This window comes from Grosmannia clavigera (genome assembly GCF_000143105.1).
Source record: "Grosmannia clavigera kw1407 unplaced genomic scaffold GCSC_82, whole genome shotgun sequence".
NCBI lineage: Eukaryota > Fungi > Ascomycota > Sordariomycetes > Ophiostomatales > Ophiostomataceae > Leptographium > Leptographium clavigerum.
This window is the reverse complement of record NW_014040576.1, coordinates 775,949-795,234: the sequence shown is the minus strand read 5'-3', so window position 1 is coordinate 795,234 and position 19,286 is coordinate 775,949. Positions and strand designations below refer to the sequence as shown.

The 19,286-nt window shown below is 53.1% G+C and overlaps 9 protein-coding genes across 9 annotated transcripts; 5 read left to right on the top strand and 4 right to left on the bottom strand.

Moving 5' to 3' along the window:
* Window positions 1-795: 795 nt before the first annotated feature.
* Window positions 796-2,186, top strand: CMQ_7923 (chromatin spt2 protein; the record flags this gene model as incomplete). Its single annotated transcript, XM_014313563.1, has 2 exons — window positions 796-798; window positions 876-2,186. The coding sequence occupies 2 exons, from the start codon at window positions 796-798 to the stop codon at window positions 2,184-2,186; spliced, it is 1,314 nt and encodes a 437-aa protein (XP_014169038.1).
* A 471-nt stretch (window positions 2,187-2,657) lies between these two features.
* Window positions 2,658-4,800, bottom strand: CMQ_7773 (zinc finger transcription factor; the record flags this gene model as incomplete). Its single annotated transcript, XM_014313413.1, has 4 exons — window positions 2,658-3,462; window positions 3,623-3,900; window positions 4,152-4,554; window positions 4,628-4,800. 4 exons carry the CDS (start codon window positions 4,798-4,800, stop codon window positions 2,658-2,660), a joined length of 1,659 nt encoding a protein of 552 aa, XP_014168888.1.
* Window positions 4,801-5,581: 781 nt separating this feature from the next.
* Window positions 5,582-6,450, top strand: CMQ_7969 (DNA-directed RNA polymerase 3 25 kd polypeptide; the record flags this gene model as incomplete). Its single annotated transcript, XM_014313609.1, has 5 exons — window positions 5,582-5,593; window positions 5,652-5,750; window positions 5,807-5,903; window positions 6,100-6,163; window positions 6,225-6,450. 5 exons carry the CDS (start codon window positions 5,582-5,584, stop codon window positions 6,448-6,450), a joined length of 498 nt encoding a protein of 165 aa, XP_014169084.1.
* A 160-nt stretch (window positions 6,451-6,610) lies between these two features.
* On the bottom strand, window positions 6,611-7,577 carry CMQ_7984 (duf850 domain containing protein; the record flags this gene model as incomplete). Its single annotated transcript, XM_014313624.1, has 4 exons — window positions 6,611-6,798; window positions 6,846-7,007; window positions 7,112-7,470; window positions 7,531-7,577. 4 exons carry the CDS (start codon window positions 7,575-7,577, stop codon window positions 6,611-6,613), a joined length of 756 nt encoding a protein of 251 aa, XP_014169099.1.
* A 291-nt stretch (window positions 7,578-7,868) lies between these two features.
* On the top strand, window positions 7,869-8,715 carry CMQ_7989 (signal peptidase complex; the record flags this gene model as incomplete). Its single annotated transcript, XM_014313629.1, has 3 exons — window positions 7,869-7,905; window positions 7,962-8,248; window positions 8,299-8,715. 3 exons carry the CDS (start codon window positions 7,869-7,871, stop codon window positions 8,713-8,715), a joined length of 741 nt encoding a protein of 246 aa, XP_014169104.1.
* Window positions 8,716-9,059: 344 nt separating this feature from the next.
* CMQ_7859 (DNA repair transcription protein) lies at window positions 9,060-12,830 on the bottom strand (the record flags this gene model as incomplete). The annotated part of the gene is made up of 6 exons (XM_014313499.1): window positions 9,060-10,094; window positions 10,152-11,696; window positions 11,766-12,346; window positions 12,417-12,479; window positions 12,549-12,677; window positions 12,743-12,830. The coding sequence occupies 6 exons, from the start codon at window positions 12,828-12,830 to the stop codon at window positions 9,060-9,062; spliced, it is 3,441 nt and encodes a 1,146-aa protein (XP_014168974.1).
* A 642-nt stretch (window positions 12,831-13,472) lies between these two features.
* On the top strand, window positions 13,473-14,568 carry CMQ_7955 (methylenetetrahydrofolate dehydrogenase; the record flags this gene model as incomplete). Its single annotated transcript, XM_014313595.1, has 3 exons — window positions 13,473-13,681; window positions 13,736-14,471; window positions 14,539-14,568. The coding sequence occupies 3 exons, from the start codon at window positions 13,473-13,475 to the stop codon at window positions 14,566-14,568; spliced, it is 975 nt and encodes a 324-aa protein (XP_014169070.1).
* Window positions 14,569-15,080: 512 nt separating this feature from the next.
* CMQ_8001 (nucleic acid-binding protein) lies at window positions 15,081-16,760 on the bottom strand (the record flags this gene model as incomplete). The annotated part of the gene is made up of 4 exons (XM_014313641.1): window positions 15,081-15,546; window positions 15,615-16,041; window positions 16,597-16,643; window positions 16,756-16,760. The coding sequence occupies 4 exons, from the start codon at window positions 16,758-16,760 to the stop codon at window positions 15,081-15,083; spliced, it is 945 nt and encodes a 314-aa protein (XP_014169116.1).
* Window positions 16,761-17,485: 725 nt separating this feature from the next.
* On the top strand, window positions 17,486-19,057 carry CMQ_7908 (uncharacterized protein; the record flags this gene model as incomplete). Its single annotated transcript, XM_014313548.1, has 1 exon — window positions 17,486-19,057. The coding sequence occupies one exon, from the start codon at window positions 17,486-17,488 to the stop codon at window positions 19,055-19,057; it is 1,572 nt and encodes a 523-aa protein (XP_014169023.1).
* Window positions 19,058-19,286: the final 229 nt, after the last annotated feature.

The following is a 19,286-nucleotide window of genomic DNA, read 5'->3' as shown; positions in this document are numbered from 1 at the left end:
TTCGAGTCCGGATAGAGTTGCTGGGCTTATTTTTCGGAATGGTGTAAGAGCAAAAAAAAAATAGAGGGGACCGAAATACTTGGTTTTGGCCACACGAAATAAAAGCCCTAAGGCCCTAAATGGTCATGTGATGTGTCCTGTGGAACCTCTCCACGTGCAGCATGTCTGCTTACAGAACTATGCACCTACCCGTCCTGAAACCCGCTTACGTGTATACCGCCAATGTTCCCTGGTTTCTTCACGTGTCTGCAATAACAATATTAAAGAGCTGCACGTCCTGCCATGAAAGCCTTTCTTTGAGATTCTATTCGGTCACGGCACTCCTTCATCGCCAGTCCGCCTTCCCGTCCCCCGACGAAGACGTTGCACCAATCCGCAGTAGCGTCTTCGCTTCTGGGCGTTAAGCAGTTACGAGCGAGTCACGCGTCAGGCGTTGATGCCGGTCGACAAATCCCTTTGAGGTTCTAATGCTTTAACTTCACCATCCGCCACCCGACCTCGACAATCGCTCTCTTGGCCACGTGCTGCTGTCACTTCCATTCTTATCTCCTTTTTTCTTCTTTTTTCTCCTCAGACCCTCTCTCAACCAGATCTGCGTATAAATTATACCGAGGCAAATCAACCTCCCTACTCTTGATTACAGCACAACATCAACGAGAACTTCGTCCCAACCCCACCCGGGCTTTTCAAATGAGTTCTCTAACCTTTCTACTAGCAGACCTGTGATCTGTGCCCGCAAGTCGGTGTAGCCCGCATCTCTCCCTCATCGTCTCGGTGGCATCTATCCTGCCCACGATGGTAAGATTTACTCGTTCTGCTCGCCCTTTGTTTTTTAAGCACGACTTGATCGACTGACAATCCTTCTCATGCTGCAGATCGGCGACCTGCTTGCCCAGATCACCGGCGATGGGGATGCCGGCTCTACTACAGCAAACACGTCCCAGCTTCCAAAACGCAAGGCCGGCGACGATCTCGCCCGTCCCTCGATTTCCAAAGCACCACGGACGGCCTCTATAGGGGGTGACAACAGTAGCAGGCTCTCAAACTCACGTGGGCCCCTCGACCTGCGTACAAAGACTACGCTTCCAACACTATCACACGCCTCAGAACCATCCCGTGTCCGGCCAGTCGCTTCGGTGTCCGGCCCATTTAATTCCACCGCCCCATCTAGGAGATTGTCTGCCACTCCGTCACGTTATGGCGCCACAACATCTCAGCTGTCCTCAGCAACGGATAGAGGCAGAGGGCCTGTTTCGACAGTGCTGGGTGGCAACAGATCGCATTCTGATGTCACCTCCTCAGCCTCGAAGCCGGCGCCCAAGAAAGGATCGTACCTCGAAATCATGGAACGAGCAAAGGCGGCTCAGGCGGCGATGGGTCAGGTGGGCAAAATCCAGCATAAACCACTGGAGAAAGGGCCGACCAAGAGGGAGCGCATGGTCGTGCAGGCCGAAGAGGCTCGAGTAGCCAAGAACAGAAACGGGAAGTCGAAGATGGGCGTCAAACGACCGATGCCACGGCCGAGCGTGACAAGGCCGATTAGCAGCAGACCCCTGTCTGGGCCACGGGAGTCACGAACGGGAACGAACCGTCGTCCGATGGGCAACGTTGCAGAAGCAGGGAAGACCTCCGCCTCCGCCCCCGGACGTAGCGAGACGGCGGGCCGAAAGTCTGGCCCCAGCAAAGAGGAAAAGCAGCCCAAAAAAGCGGCAACAGCCACGACGGGCTATCAGGGCACAGCAAGGCCGCGCCCAAACTCGTCGACATCCGCGACAGCGTCCCGGCCAGATTCCGGTACAGGCGATTCAAAGTCCAGCTACCGTCCAGCTGCCCGACCCCGGGTGCCCTTTGGTGGACCGCGACGATCGCGGTACGAAGAGGAGATGGACGAGGAGATGGACGATTTTATCGAGTACGACGACGATGACGACGTCGGCCACCCAGAGCGCAGAGGCCACGGTTGGTCTGACGAGGAGGACGGATTCGAGGACGAGTCTGATATGGAAGCCGGAATATCAGACATTGATGAAGAGGAACATATGGCTGAGCGTGTGGCACGGCTAGAAGATGCCCAGCAAGAGGCGTTGGAGCGGAAGCTCAAGGCAGAGAAGGAACAGCGGAAGCGACAGGCGGTGGCATCGTCTGACTATCGGAGAACCAGTGGCAGCGGACTGTTGCGCCGATAACAGCCGGACGGCAGCGGACGCTCTTGACCCTTCTAGATACGGCAGGAAGCGGTCTCACGGCACTTGTGCATTTATCTTTCATTTTTTTCCGGGGTTCGAGCCACAGCATGGCCGTAGCATCAAGCGTCTCACGTTTTAACCGTTTGGATTCACCGGGTGCCTGTACGTTATCTATCAATAATGAGGTATCAGAAATGCCGAGACGTCTGTTGCTTGAATTTCGAGCAATACACTTGGTCTATTGTATTCACCATTATTTAAGCATACTCACGTGCAAGGGCACTCTCTCTCAGGCCAGTAACAGCAATTTTTAAAACGGTCGTGTGATAACGGCCGACGCAGAAACACTAATCTCCCAGGACTGACACTGCCAGTTTTACGCGGACAGACAACATATGTATGACAGAAGCAAAAACATAGAACACAAAATGCAAGCACAACTTTCTCCCCTAACAACTGCCCGGATTGGAACTATGGATCGCTTGACTTGACGCCCGTGTTGCCAAACCCGCTCAGATTCCATCCTTGATATTGCACCGTCGGTGCAGAGCCCGACGCGTTGGGCGGTGCAAGCAAGAGGCTCGACGGCGGCTGTTTGGGCAAGCCATGCGGCTGTTGCCCCGGTTCCAGACCGGTCTCTGGAACCTGCGACAGCATTGGCTGCAGCTGTGGTGACTCTGGCGCCGGTGATCCGGCCGAATCAATAGAGGTCTGCGCACCAGAGGGTCCGGACACGCCGTCCTTCATGATGCCTTTCTCCTTAAGATACTGCAGCGTCTTGACGATCGTGAGGTCCTCCTGGTCCTTGTCGTTGAGAATCAGCCGCTGCTGCAGCGTCATCCGACCTCCGTTCCGTTCCCGCTCCTGCAGCGCGGCCTGACGCACTGCCGGGTCATGGACGAAGCGACACTTGCCCTTCTTTCCACATGTGCCCCCTGTAGAGTAGTACTTGCAGTGCTTGGAGTGGTCGGCTCGCCTGGGCGCCGGCGGCATCGCTTCGCTTCGGATCGGCATGGCCTCGGGTGCTTCGTCATCCGACTTTGAATCCGAAGACGCGTCTGACGACTCGCCGTCCACGCCGCGCATATCATCGCCCTCGTCCTGCTGCTCGCGCTTTCGCTTGATGCTCGATTCCACCTTCTCCAGTTGCTTCCTCAGCTTCTCGGCCTTTTGCTGTTGGCGTTCGAGTGCCGTCAAGCTCGGCGTGCCATTCTTGCCGTTGGCACCGCCTCCGCCCGCCTTGTTCGCCTTATCTCCTTCTCCCAGGTTGTCGAGCCTGGCCATTGCACGCGCCTGCGTTGGGAAATTCTTTACTTTCGCTGCTCAATCCAAGCGGCAATATCGGTGGGACTAAGCGGTATCTGCGTAAGTACGGCAGAAGCAATAGCAAGACAAGCAAGAAGGGGAAAACAGAGTGGGACACGGTAATAGCATACTTTGGAGCATCGGGTCCGATCATTTCAACCAGCTTGGCTTCTTCGTCCACGTCTTCTTCATCAGACTCCTCCCCGGGTGTCAGCCCGAGAGTGTTAGTCTTGCGTTTCTTCTTCTTGCCGGCAGACGCAGCATCAGGCTTCTGATGGTGTTGGGAAGGGGCAGCCTTGATCGGACCACCACTGATCTTCTTGTGACGCATCTTGTCGCCACCGAAGTTGGGGCGGCCACCTCGGTACGAAGTGTTCTGATAGCCACCTCGCCCGTATTGTCGACCGTTCTGATTGAAATACGGATCATAATTCGGAACGCCAGCTGTGGGAGCTGGCCCGGCGGGTGGATATGCTTGATATGGCCCGGGTGCATAGCCGCTCGGCCTATGGGGAGGGACTGGGCTGCTTTGAGCGTGCCTGTACGGCGGTGGCTGCTGGTAGCTATTGCTCACTGGAGCTGCATGGCTTGGGCCTTGCAGGCCACTACCGCTTTCAAAGCCGATGCGAATGGGAGGGCCCATCATCTGTGCTTTGCCACCACGTTCGTGATGATGTCCGCCTCCTCTGCCTCTGCCGCCACCACTGAAGTGCCCGCCATGTCCAACGCTCTGTTGGCCATGAGCGGGCGGCCCCCACTGCTGGGGCGGATGGCCGTTTGGAGGTTGGGAAGGATGAGGATATGGTTGCTGTCCGTATGGCTGTTGAGCGCTAGCAGAAGGCGGTGCATACGGGGGCTGCTGGCTGTAGGAGGAAGGACCTTGGGCCGCTTGGTGGTGACCAGGGGCCAGGCTCGGCTGATGCTGCTGATACATCTGCGGCGCATAGTTCGAATGGTAGCTCTGCGGAGGGAGAGGACTGTGCGACGATTGGTGCGGTTGTGTATGGCCTTGAACTGCTGGATCAGGCGCCCATTGCGGCTGATGAGGCGGGTAAGCTCCATGCTGAGGTGGGGCAGTGCTGTAGTGGCTTTGCTGGCCATAAGCTTGTGTTGTCTGGGAGTTGTTGTAAGCATACCCAGCGGCGTTCGGGTATTCATTGCTGCGACCACTGGAATGGTTGGCCCCACCACGGCCACCACGGTTGTGCTGAGGACCGTGTTGATATGAAGGCTGGTACTGGCCGTATCCGCCTGACGGCTGAGACGGAGGTGGTGGAGGTGGCGGCGGGCCGTAACCGTAGGTAGCCATTTTGACGTGGTGCGAACCTAGTGCAGGAAAACAACGGTAAAGAGACGAGAATCAGAAGCGGCTAGCCGAAGACAAAGTGGTGTACCGGTCGGGTCTGACGATGTCCGCGAGAGGAGAAAAAGGAAGAAAAACGCGTTTTTTGCTTCTTTGGCAAGCTCGAGAAAGCCTTAAACGCTCTTTAGGGCCGTAAGACTTTGCCGGTGGCAGCAAGACAGACACGATAAAAGGTGTCTGGATGTTTCGGAAACAGCAAGGAAACAGCAGAGAAAAAGGAGATGTTAGGATGGAGCAGGGGCAAGCCAAGAAAACTTCAAAACTCAAGGCAGTAGACAGCGAAAGACGGAAATAGGGTGAACAGCAACACCAGAAACCCAGCAAAGAGAACACGAACGCGAGACAGAAAGTACTGTCGATCGACACCGTGAGAGGGGAACTGTACAATAAAAGGAGAAAGCTCTTATTCTTCGGAGAGGGGAATGGGAGGCTGCAGTGAATAAAAAGCAGGGGCGTTGTGGCAGCTTGCGTTTCGCAACAAGAGAAAGGCGGAGCGGACCATATCTGAGGTTTTCTGGATTTCATGTACAATCCGGTGGGAAATTATCCATGGAACACTGTAAGTGACTAATCAAAAGTGGGAAAGCGGTCAGTTTGGTCATATGATCTACTGGCAGAATAAAGTTGAGACAGGCATTTTTTTCAAGCCGTATATCGAGCTTGCTATTCGCCCTCTCTAGTTTCGTGAGGCTATCTGAATATCGTTTACCGGTGATCCCTCAGCACCATGTTTATTCTTGTGAGTATAGGTGTTAAAGTGATGGGCGCTCAGAATGACGAAGAACTAATAAAAATAGACCAAGATCGCAGATCTTGTAAGAATCGAACCCAACGACTTCTCCAAGAAGAGCATCCAAGCTATTGAAGACAATATCAACTCCAAGTATGCAAACAAGGTAATTTTGTTGTGGCTTTTTCACTTCCTCTTATATCTTGCTTATAGAAAGTACAGATTATTCAGAAGATTGGCCTCTGCATCTGCCTTTACGATCTTCTGTGGACTTCCGAAGGTTTGATAGGTCACGGCGATGGCTATGTAAACGTCAACGGTAAGCCAGCCCCAATTTGGGTCTTTTGTGAGCTCTGCTAACACTAGTAAGTTGAGTTTCGCATCGTGGTTTTCCGCCCCTTCAAGGGTGAAGTGATGTTCGCCCGTATTAGTAGCTGCAGTCCCAATGGCATTCAATGTAAGTGGTCTGGCTTGCTCTCTGTTGCACTCTGTACGCTCAATTTGACATCGTGCAGTGAGGACAGACTTCTTCGACGACATCCTCATCCCGTATGATGAGCTGCCAGATGAGGCAGAGTAGTAAGGCACATATCCGGGCGGGTATTGATGCAGCCGACGTGAACTGACAGATGATGTTTAGTGACATAAATCAACAGCTATGGGTGTGGAACGTCGAGGGACAACGGATGTTCTACGACATGCATGAGATGGTGCGGTTCCGCGTCATCGATGAAGAATGGCATGACCAGACACCGACAAAGCCAATAGAGCGAGGCGAGGAGCCAGAGGAGCACCGCAACCCGCCATACAGGATCCAGGGGAGTATGAAGGACCCTGGGCTTGGTGTGTGCATCTGGTGGGACTAGTGAGCAAAAAGGGAGTGACAATGGCATTTAAACAATGCTTGGTTCAAGCAAGAGCATTTGCTGTGACACAATCAAGATTCCCCGCCAACTATGTCCTTTTCTATTTATCATATCCCTTGGCGGATTTAGGCGGTGGGCGGTCGGATGCCATACGATAGGATCACACCTTTGCAGCGTTGCTGAGAAGCCGCTGCTCAACGTTGTCAAGAACGGAATAATGATCGACGACGGCAATGTTCTCAATCTCGGCAAGAAACTGCTTGTCGGGGTCCACGCCAGGTCCGAACATTTGGGGTGCTTGAGGACCCATCTGACCCATTTGCTGAGCCATCTGGTTGGCAGCTGGGCCTGTCAGCAAATGAAGGGACAACTGGTTGCAAGGAGGGGAGACTCACCATTATCGTTTCCAAGAAGGAAGTTAAAAACAGACTGCAGGCCAAATATGCACAGGAAGTACCAGCTGATGCTAGACATCCACCGGGGATCCATGTCTTTGGTGGCGACACCAGCCTGAAGCATGCTCTTGAACTTGATGGTCAGTGGAAATGGTAGTTTCACTGTTATGACTTCGTTAGCCAGCCATTATGAAAGGAACCGAAACAAATTTGGACTTGGGAGACGCAACTGATTACGTAGCCGCTAAAAAAGGCATTGATCCAACTCATAATGAGCGTGTTGGGAATAATCATGGCCATATTGCCCTTCATCATGCCCATCATGCCGTCCATAGCATTCGGATCGGTCATGGGGTTTGGCGGCGCCTGGCCCCGGTTCTCCGGCGCTTTGAGGTAGGCCCCAGACTCGTAGGCAGTCGACAGAGCGTCTCGGCGCACGCCGAAAGAACGGCGCGAGAGGACATGGTGGTTGGAGCGGACGCTGATGCCGTGCAAAAGTGACCTCTGTTCGCGAATTGCCTTCCGCTCAAGTTTCTTGGGCGCCGTAGCCATCAGGACGGCAGCGTAGTGCCGAAGGACACCAGTCAAGATCATGACCACCGTGATGGGGAAGAGGATCCAGTATCTGCAAAGGGCCATATAGTTAGCTAAATACGCAATGAAGACAACGAAGCGACAAACGTACAGCAGCTGCGGATCCCGAGGGATCGACTGTACCGGTACCTGCGCCATTACGGGGAGGGTGAGACGAAGAGAAGATAAATTGCAAAGAGCGAAATCGCAAGAGAGCGGAACTCCGAAACTGCGTGCTGTTGCCCGTATCAACTTTGCTACGAGTATGTTGAGGATTAAATTACCCGTCCTCTGGCCTATGTGGCTTGTTGTGGCTGATTGGACGTTGAGCCGCAACTGCCCTAGCACGTCGCGGCGGCAAGCTTCAGACAAGTAGCCACATTTCCACTGGAAGCTCCAGCCCACCCAAACTACATCGACAACAACCTTGACAGCTTTCAAACCACCACCATGGCACAGGAAAAGATCTCCGTCTATAACTTAGCAGGTGGGCATGGCGGTGGTTTCTAGAGGCTCAGAACTATTGCTGACCACTGCTTGTAGATCTTAGAAATACTTCCGACGATGCCATCCCCAACTATCTGAACTCACTCGGCTTCGTCCAGTCGCACTGCTTGACCGATGTTCGCCTCGCCCTAGGATACGGCGCCTTCTCTGTAGCTGGCGCCTGCTTCTATTGGGACTGGAAACTTGGGTTTGAAGACACAAAATACTACTCGGCCGCAGCTGTACTGGTGTACATGGCACTCCATGCCGCTTTGAGCCTTTGGGCCAAATTTGTCGAGAAGTCGACTATATACGTGGGCAAGTCCCCGGTCAACAACGAGATAGTAGGTACTCCAAAAAGTCCATACTATGACCTCTATCTTCCAGTCTGTAGCCCTTGCTCACGTACCAGGTCTCCATTTCTACCGCTGCCGACAAATTCACCCCCATTTACAACGTCACGGTCACCACCCGAACTGCCTCCAAGGGTGCACAACCCCAGACCACGCAATTTTCCCGCGCCTTCTCTGAGTGGTTCGACGGTGCTGGCCGCTTTGTTGCTTTGCCTTTCCAGGTCATGTTCGCCTCTCAGGTGGCTGCAATCGGCCGCGTGGATTCGAAGCGGGCCTCTGCGCCGCAAGCTGACGCCAGTGTCGCTTATGATGACGAGACACTGACGCTGTTGGCTGCCGCAAGCAAGACAGGCGCAGTGGATCAAGAAGATGCTGATGTTGATGGGAAAATAGCAGTTGCGACTGGAAACAGCAGTAGTAGCGGCCAGAAGAAGGCAAGCAAGCGGCGGAAAGCATAGACTCTTGGTTGACAGCCATGCATAATCATCGTTCTGGTACAACTTTACGCCTTGTATATATTCATATCGTATGGTGGTTTATCATGGCCGCAATGCCTGTAATGTTTAGAAAAATTACGACAAGAGGCAAGTATGTTAGCGAATGCATCTGTTCCATTTTTATGACAGGAGCAACCAACTCGGTTGTGCCATCTAATCAAAAATGAATTGCGCCATGTTATGTACTTCCCAATGACCCTTTCTATGAAGACCTTGAAAGCAACATTTTGCAAGCCTCTCACCCAAACTCCTGCATCACCCCAGGCCGATATACGCAAAACCATTCCAAATAGCGTATACTTTTTTTAAAGCGGTACCTTGGTCCAGTTTTCGCGCGCTAGCTGTGCTTCTTCACGGATCTCGCGCACTCTGTCACCACATGCCGTAGATAGTGCCCTCAAAAGTTGGGGGCCATACGGTAGGAGGAGGCCCTCTTCGACTTGGGTGGGCAAGTGCGCCACCAATCTGAGAGCTTGCTTGCGGCAACCAGGAGGAGGATTACCACGGCGGGGTTGCGGGACCTTTCCAGCTGGTTTCGGAGCAGCTCCAAAGACGTTGATAGACGCATCTACCAGTGTCTTCAGATGGCCCTGCAGTGTCTTTGGTCGGTTCTCCAGTATGACATACAGCACCCGCAAGGCCATGCTAACATCGGTCCAACTCGGTAATGTCGTCACAGCTGCAACAAGGATGCGCACGAGCGACTCCTCAACATCGTCCTCATACACAGAAAAGGGCATGTGGCGCACAAGGCTGATGATGGCGATTGCGTTGACTGAAGATGCACTCTCGGAAGGTACATCTCGGCCGACGGGAGAAGCAGACTCTGACGACTGCTGCTTTGGAAATGCGAGGGGTAGCAGCTTTTTGACTGTCTGACTGTACACCCATTGCTTGTATATAGACTTGACGACGGAATGATTCTCAGCTGATAACAAGTCGGCGTTGGCGGAAGAGAGTGAGCCTAGAGAACGAGCCATCTGCTCTCCAGTGCGACTCGATGCGTATTGTTCAGGGGTGAAGGCGAGTAAGGTTGCCAATTCTTTGGCATCCTTGTCTAGCCGCGGAAAGGCGCCGGTGGCAATAGCTACCAGGCGTCCAAACTGGTTGGGGGTCAAACTAGGGCTGCCTGCGCTGTTGATGGGGACCAGCTTGGTCTTCACAGCCTCAATGAGTTTCTGCCACTCCGCCAGGTTTCCCGGACGCGAGTTGGCGCTGGCAGAGTACTTGTTGGACAATATCGTTGCTATTCCGTTGCGCACCATCTTCGCACGCTGTGGTAAACTGTCCAGATTATCGAGGTCTTCCAGCAAGCTCTGGAGAGAAAGAGGGATATCGGCCTGTATATATTGTCAGCGGAGATGATGCCGGTTTGGCACAGTGAGTCTACAACTTACCAGATAAGCCACACATAAAGGTCGTAGGCCCCGGAGTATGCCTAGAGACAAAGCGTCTGCCCGGCCGCCTTGGTGATTATGAAAAACGGTCGTCTTTACAGGGCCAGGGTGGAACAAGCTGGACGGCGCCTCGTAAAGCTTTTCCTTGATTTGTTCCTCGACATCCAGATCGCGAATGACAAAGGTCGCCATCCCCGAAAGTTGATGCAGGTATAGATCTTGTTCATCCAGGTCCGTTGAGGAGTTGAAATCTGTACTGAGTTCAATGCCGTCTGCCACGAATGCGGTAGCCCGCAAGTATAGCTGCCGGATCAACGACGTTGCCTCTTTCAGATACGCAAGGAAGACAGGGCTGAGTGACTGGGAGGTGTCTGGTCCTGTCGCGCTAGACCCCACAGATTTCTCTTTCTGTGAGGGCACTCCCTTTTGCGCAAAAGCATCCCTTATGTTAAGTATCGAACCGTAGATGCCATATAGGACTGAGTTGACCAGCGTAAAAGATGCTCTCTCATCCAAGAGCCATTCCAGAGTGGTGTGAAGCGCATGTACTATTGTCAAAAAGTGACAAAGTCGGTTCTCTTGTAGGGAAACTATCGGTATGGTTGAACAGCCTACGAATGACAGCCGAGATAGTGTGTCCTTCAATCCTTCGAGATCCTCCAAAGGTATAGTCTTCAAAGGTGCTTCCTTGATCGAAGAGACAGCTCTGCCGACGAGGTATCCAAACCCTTTGGGATAGACTAGAGTGGCGGTCTTTAAGGCCAGCATCGCCTCATGGGCCAGCCCCTGGAAGTTATCCGGTGCTGGAACCGTATTCCAAGAGAATGAATATTGGGCTCGAGAGGCAAGCACCGTAAAGACCTCCATGCACTGGTGTGGACGACAGAGCAACGGTCCGACTATGTTTTCAGCCGATGGTCCCCGCTGGCTAATTAGCTCGGCAAGTCCATTCATGATCTGAGCCAGAACTATGGGGTCCTGACTTTGCTTCTCAGCCTGACTGGCGGAATCAACACCTTGTTTGGGGCCGTTCCATAAACTCAGATAAACACTGTCCAGTAAGTCCAAGATAGCGGCATCGTGGTTGTGAAATTCGTCCCAGCTGGCTCTCGCTGAAATACTGTCTGCTGTCTTTTCGTCATCCACGAGGCCTTGGCGTGTACGTAAGACGTCACCCAAGAATGCCAAGAGGTCACGGATATGAGGCGCTGTCTTAGCCCGGAGTAGATTTTGCTTCACAGCTGTGAGGATAGGCGTGATAGAGAGGTTGAACGACCGACGACCGCCTCTTAGGGTGCTAGTAAGAAGCTGGCCTGCTTGCTTTGTGTAGGTCAGATTGGACAAGTCGTTGATGCAATCGGCCAACACGAGATCCACAAAATCTTTGGCAAAGACGCCATCCAAGGGGTCTGTGGGTGTTCCATTGAGCCTTGTCGAGATGGCCTGGATCACACGGAGCGTCCAGTCTATTGTTTCTGGCACTTCGCCATGACGAACCTCGAACTTTAGCGAGTTCCAGATGCGACTGGCATGCGGGGCCAGGTTCTGAGCTGGACGAGCAAAGGACTCAACACAGGTACATATGGTTCTGAGTATGTCTCCTTTGACAGACACAGTGAGGGCATCGCCCTGGTCGAGTCTCTTGAGAAGGAAGTCGAATACAGAGCCTGCAACGGGAGAACTGGCTGCGAAACACACCCGCAGAGCATTCTTGAGATCCTCGACAGTAGTGCCAGAAGGCGTAGCAGCCGACCTCATGGAAATTGGGAAGTAGTCTGAGACCGCCTTGAAGACCTCTTCTGCCACAGCGGTAGACATCTGTTCGTACCTCTCCAAAAGCAAGTGCAGTATCGCGAACCACCGCAGTAGGTTGTCCGGATCACGCTCGTTGCGGCATAGCTGCAGCAGATCTACCAAGAATCCACACGAGGTACCATGGGCTTGCTGCAACTCCTCGAGAACTGACTTGTCGCTGATCAGGCTAGTCACCAGGTCGTAAATGGCTAGGCGTGTGGGAGCAGCTTGCAGCCGAAAGTCGTCACCTAGTTTCACCACGTGACTCAGAACAGATGAGGCCATGGAAGGCCGGAAGTGTTTCATAGAGCATAGGCAACGCAAAGCGGTGGCGGCAGCGAGGATGCCGGCCTTGTGATCAATCGCAAACATGGCGCCAAAGAAAGCAATAAGGTGTTCGACTAAATAAGCTGCTGTCAGAGAGACTCGTAGCTCGGGGTCAAAGGCAAGCGCTACTCAGAGTGAACTCACCCTGCTCGACCCGCAAGACATCGCTGTCAAGGACTTCCAAAGAGGCCGCCAAAAATCCCAATGCTGTTTTTATAGCTGCGATTAGCATTTACATTTCAAGTCCAAGGAATCTGTCACTGAGGACCAACACACCCTTTGCCCGTGCAATAACGTCACCATCAGCTTCATCGTCACCACCTGCGCGACCACCCGGCATCCATGGGTTGATAGACTGCGCCCAATTAAGAACAGCGGCACTTTTGCGTGGTGCCTTTTTTATGCCTATTCTGTTAGCAACAACAAGCGCACCTATAGTCGACTTCTGATACATATCGTCGGGGACGCACCCTCTGCAGCCTCGCCAGCCAACTGCCTTTGCTCGCTCTCGTCATCAGCCAGCACATACCGAGTGGCTAGTGCGGTGAAGTCGGCCATGGCTGCCTGTTGTTGGGCGTCGATATAGCCTTCTGCGTGAGGATGGCACGCTGCTTCTGTTACAGTCAAGAGAGCTTCATAAAAATGCAACAGAACCTCGGTATACGTGCATATTTTTCTGCGAGTTGTCCTAATATTATGACGCCCGGTACGGAGTATATCGCCTAGCAAACTCGCTGGGCAGATACTTTCCGTTATCGATAAGCCCTCAACTACGGCGGGGGAGGGGCCCGTATAGAAGTGGAGGGGCAAAATTTTACTCCAATGACCAAAAGTCTCCGCAGTCGGGGAGTTCTAGCCGTGTTCACGCGAAGGCTTCCAGAGCCGTTCTATTTGTCTCTGCTAATTTTTCAATTACTTGTACGTTTTTTTCCCCCGGTCGGGTCTATATTCTTGGGACCCCTACTGGCTTCGTTTTCTTCTTTTGAAATGCCGTCCCGCCGTGTAAAAGAAAGGGTGTTAGGGTCTGATGAGTTCGCATCCTGAAAACTCGAAATTTCTGTAGCTTTCAGCCGCCACCATTTGCTGAATCATCTTGAGCGCAACAGTTCCTAACCTCAAGACAACAGCTAGAAAGGTACGGCGGCGTCTAGAAAATTTGTCTCTTTCCTTGGTGACTGACGTTTGGCCCCTAGCTCAACAATGGCTACCGCAATTATCCCCAAGACCTGCAAGGTCATCCTGGCCGATTCTATCGCCAAGAATCTCCTCGCCGAAGTTCACAGCCTCCTTGAGGAAGTCCAGAAGGCCCAGGGTACTGACCGCCAGCTGTGCCTGGCGGCCTTCCTGGCCAACAATGACCCTGCCGCAGTCAAGTATGCAGAGTGGTCGCAGAAAACCTGCCAAGAGAAGTAGGTCTCGCTATGGTCAATTGGCTCTATGACTCGTGACTGACAGTTCCCAAGTGGCTTCGCCTTCCAGCTGTACCATGTCGACAATCAGGAGCTGGAGGAAGAGATCAGCCGCGCCAATAACGACGACTCGATTGACGGTATCATTGTTTACTACCCAATCTTTCCCGGTAACCCGACCCACGATCGCTACATCCAAGAGACCGTTTCTTTAGCCAAGGACGTGGAGGGCCTTTGCCATCGCTACCTCTACAACATGTATCATAACGTGCGCTTTCTCGATCCTCCTACAAACCAGTTCAAGTCTGTCCTGCCTTGCACGCCGCTGGCCGTGGTCAAGATTCTGGAGCACTTGCACGTGTACAACACAGTCATCCCCTACGGCAACCGCCTGTATGGCAAGACCATTACTGTCATAAACCGCTCCGAGGTCAACGGCAGGCCGCTTGCTGCCCTTCTTGCCAACGACGGTGCGACGGTCTACTCGGTCGACCTCACTGGCGTTCAGGTTTTCACGCGCGGCCAAGGCATCCGCCAGCCGCGCCACCAAGTGCTTGACAAGCCGGCGGACTTCAAGCTTGAGCACTGCCTGCCGCTGTCAGATGTGGTGATCTCGGGCGTGCCCTCGGAGTCGTTCAAGGTCCCGACGGAGCTGCTGCGTGAAGGCGTGGTGTGCATCAACTTTTCATCCTTTCGCAATTTTGATGGTCCGGCGGTCAAGGAGAAAGCGTCGATCTACGTGCCGTCCGTTGGCAAGGTGACCATCGCCGTGCTTCTTCGCAATCTTGTGGTATGTATCACAATCAGCAGTCCTGTTGCGATTCTCGTGGACATGGTAATCTGACCTGACTCAATAGCGCCTTACGGTAACACGGAAGGCCAACTAAGCTGGCGCATCTATTGCGTAACAGACATCCCAGCGAATTGGCTTTATGGAATAACTGGTGTTTTGTTTGATGGATACTACTTTTTCAAGCAACGGATTAGAGAAAAAATGAAAGCAGAGGGGCAAGCCTCTTACACATGGATATATAGTGGTGTTGAACACTACAAAAACCGTAGACCAAGTAGAAAACGTACTCATCTGTGGCCTCGTATAATCCACATATAGGTTTCACTCGATTTTACTCGTTTTCACATAAATCGCGAGCATGGACCAAAATTCTAAGTAGAGAGATGTTTCGTTTCCCGTAATGTACACTGCATAAGTTACATCAAGATGTCGTCGCGCTTTGATTTTTTATCGTTTGTTCCATAACCTGTAGCCCAAGATCATATGCGAGGAGTTCATCGCACACACAAAAACGTGTGTTGAGAAATCCTGGGCATCATATTATTGCAAACTCTCGAGACCCTCCATCCCACTAGCCGGCACGACTCCAAACACTGCAACCTCCCTTTACCGCCGCAGAGTCGACTCAGAAGGCGGGCCCGAGGCCGACGACCGCGTCTGTCTCTGGTCGCGAGACGGGTTTGCGTAATCGATGCGAAGCTGGCGGGTCCCGACAGTACGGCCAGCCAGGTGCTCGAAAGCCTTGGTGGCCTGGTCCACCGTCTCGAAGTCGGTGTGGGCGAAGCCACGCGGCCAGCCCGTTGACCGGTCCACAGCGACACGCACCGACTTGACGCCCTCGAGGCCGACGAAGAGCTGGTTGAGGTCAGCGTCGGTGGTCTCGTACGGCAGGTTGCCGACGTAGAGGCTCGTGGTCGGCGAGCGAGTGGAGGTGGCGGCAGATGGGCTTCCGGCCTCGCGGCGGGCAGTGCGCTCTTGCACGATAATACGGCGCCCGTGCCAGAAAGAGCCGTCAGCCTCCTTCAGAGCCTTGGCCATGGCCTCGGCCGTGTTAAACCAGACAAAGGCAAAGCTGGTAGAAACAGGGTCAGTAAAGCACATTTGGCTGCGCGTAGCAGCAGGTTCCACAGTAACACTCACCCTCGGCTCAGTCCTCTCGCATCGCGAGCAATCACAGCCTTGGATACCGGGCCGTAGTGCTCAAAGGCCTCCTTGAGGTGTTGCTCGCTGGCATCGAACACGACGTTGCGAATGTAGATACCGTATGCAGTCTCTCCCTGGTCCAGCGCAGACGGAGCCTCGGCAGTCTCGGCAGTCTCGACAGTCTCGGCACCCTCAGCAGTCTCGGCAGTCTCTGCGGCCTTCAGGTCCGACTCCTCCTCATTCAGAGTGCGGGCTGTTTGCGAAAAGTAGCGCGCGACACGTGCGGCGGCCACGGCAGCAAGGTTGATACCGACAGGGCGCTGGAACGCCTGGATAGCAAGCGAGCTGACACACGGGGCAGCATTGGAGCCAGCGACGATAGAAGCCCGCGATGCGACAGCGGCGGATGCGGCGGACCGCAGGACTGCACGGCGAACGGGAAGCCTGATCCAATTAGTCCCCAAAACGACCCTTGCAAGCGCACGATCTCGAAGCGACTCACATTGTGAAATAGGTCAATCGAAAACAGAAAATTCCTTTTTATATCTTAGCTACTCCGATATAAGAGAGTGACAGGTGTGTATGTGTTGAAAGAGACGCAACGTTGGACCGGAGATCGTATGGTTGGTAGTCAAATAAGAGGCTACAGAAATTTGCCATCACAAAATTTCTTAACAATCTATTCGATTCGATAACAGGCCCTTCGGAGGTTAGTCTCCAAAGGGCTAGCGATTTGTTTATATTATGTAAGCATTCATCCCACCCATCGTATCGGTCCGCACATGAGTGAAAGACTTTTTAGCACAAAATGGTATTAGACTGCCGAAAGTACTCCGTAATCCAGCTCAGCCTCGTGCATCCGAACAGGCGGTAACTCTCAATTTGCCCATAATAAGATGCATCCCTTACAGAGCGATCCGCAGATCCGCCCGCGCGGATGTATCTCATCTCATACGGCAAATGTCCCCGAGATTCATACTCGACGAGCCGATAGGCTTAGGAGGACAGAAGCTGTTGTGATGCGAGCTGCTTGGTCGACTTTCAGGAGGTTTAGCATGGAACAATTCACATCCTCTAAATAAGGCGCCTCACGAAAAGGCATTGCGTGGAGGCGTCTTGTGATGCTCTTCTTTCCTACCTCATGTCCAGTCCCGATGCTACGGATGGCAACCAAGAAACTAGGGATCGTGTCACAAGTACCTATTTGGTAAGGTGTGGCTGTTGGCTGCCGGTGGTGTTGTTCATCTAGACCAGTCATATATCTCTGTGCCGATGAATGCATGCCACTTACCTCGTACTTTTCCCAATTCGGACTATATCGCACCAAGGCGTCATTAAATCTGGTTGCCATTTCGCCCGCTAGTACTCCAGGTGTACGATTCCAACTTTTTACCCCTTTTTCCTTGCTTTTTGGTGCATGTTAGCGCCCCTGTTGTATCAATTACCCCTTGTGCCACCTTTGTCATGTCGGTGCCTTGCGGGCGAGCGTGTTCGTGAAGCCACGCAGTTTAATAGATGGCCCATGTCTTTGTCTGTCCAACTGGCCAGGTGTATCCCGTGCATCCAGATGGGGGGCCTGACCAACTTTCTTGCATCCAAGCAAGGAGTATGTAGTCAAATGCACGAAACAGCTACACAATGTAGAATTATCGTGCCCGAGAAGTTAGGTTTCTTTTTTCTTTTTCAGCTTTCGTCCATAACCTCTAAGAACATCCCCGGTATATGGTGTCTCTTCCGGAAACCTACTACTTATCACTATACTCCTCTTCTCGTCCTTTTCGTCCGTTGCCGTCTTCACCCATTTTTTTCCTTTTCTGTTGGCTTGATCCCGGTATTTATGAGAACACTTTGCCCGTTTGTTTGTCAACATGACATCCTTGTCTCCTTCGTTCATCTTTCGTCGGGCTAATGGTAGTTTTGGAGAGGTGAACTGTGACCCAAAGGACGGAGAGGCCGCAATACATGGTACAATGGCCAATGACTACCAAGGGCCACGACCTCGTAACGTCGACCGACCATATCGCAACGAAGATGATGAGCCGTCGGACTGCATATACTTTCTGCGGCGGCTACGCCAGTCCATCTATAGCAGTGGTCCGGACCGCACTCACTGCTCTGCGTGTGCTGAGCCAATATGCCACCGACAAAAAGCCTTAGCTGGAAACGACCCAGATAGCCACGACAGGAAAGCCTACCACTCACTCATGATGTCCCCGGAGCGGGTACTCCGCGACCTTGTCACGAACAATGCTGTCAAGCCCCTGAAACAGGCTGTCGCAGAGACATTGCTGGAAGTGTTCGGCCAGAGCTTACCAGCAGACCCAGACCTGACTTTACCGCCGCCGTCATCCGTCTGCCCGGCCACTCCTACCGCGTTTCCTTATTTCTCAGCTCTCCCTTTTGAAATCCGCCGCATGATCTGGGACTTGGCCATGCCGTCGCGTGTGCTGGTGCACTCCGATCTCATCCAGCCCTGTGACCAGGGCATCGAAGGATGTTACTGTCCTCAGCCTCCATCTAGCAAGGAACCGTGGCGACCCGACCTTTTCTATACCTGCTTCGAAGCCCGAAATATGGTAGAGTCTTATGCGTGCAGAGAGGAGTTGCCCCAAAAAACCGGCATATTGTCAGAGGCCCGACTGGTAGCTACACTGGATGTGGTGTACTTCCCTTGGCTAGGAACGCAGGTCGCAATGGCAGGAAAAAACACCAAATACAGCACTATCAAGTCATCTGTTAGCGACGGTTTTGGGCTACATTCGATCTTGAAATCTCTCCCATACGGAAAATGGACCTACCAGTTACGAACTCTGCTCCTACCGCTACCTACTGTAGCCTTGGATGTGGGATGGATCGACAAGCAACATGCAGACACCTTGGCCTGGATAGCGGGCGTCGACCTTGAGGACGAGGACGGGGACGTGGGTGGGACATCATCAGCATCGACAGCAACGGCAGCATCGACAGCGTTGAGTTCTTCGTCGTATCTCAAACACCTTCAGGTAGTTGTTGCCGACATTCTTGTGCCTGTTAGTGTCCGACTTTACCGGTGCAGCCCAGCCCAGCGCCAACTGCTGTTGCAGAGCCGTGACGGGGACATTCCAGATCTAGCAGGAAAAGACTTCACCGTGCTTGTAGACCTGTACGATGACTGGCGGATCGACGAGGTGCTTTCACTGCAGACGGAAGATCCTTCGTCATGGCGGAGGTATCGCCATGGCAGCAAGGAGACAGGGTGGCAAACAGGACTGGCAGGCCGCATCGTTAACAAAGCGGCCTGTCATAGGTGCATCCAATGCACGCGGACCGTCTGGGAGGCACGCGACTGGGGCCGGTTTGGCTTGCATCTGGGACAACGGCTGCAGACTTTGTGTCGGCCCATGATTGTGTTCTCCGTAATTCTGGAATTCACCGACTGGAGGAGCGAGGAGAGAAGATGACGCACGGGAGCGAAAACTGGCGATGGGATGCGAAACGAGGAATGTGGTGCTGTCTGGTTGTGCTTCTGCGTCATATCTCCATAATTTCTTCACTCTTCTCCGCGTCACTACTCCCCAGACTTGTGACTGGCAGGTCATCGGACCGTGCTGCCTTTTTTTATCACCTATTCCTTTTTTGTCCTTCAAAGGCTTCCCACAGAACACCCTTTTCGAATAGTGCCATCTGTAT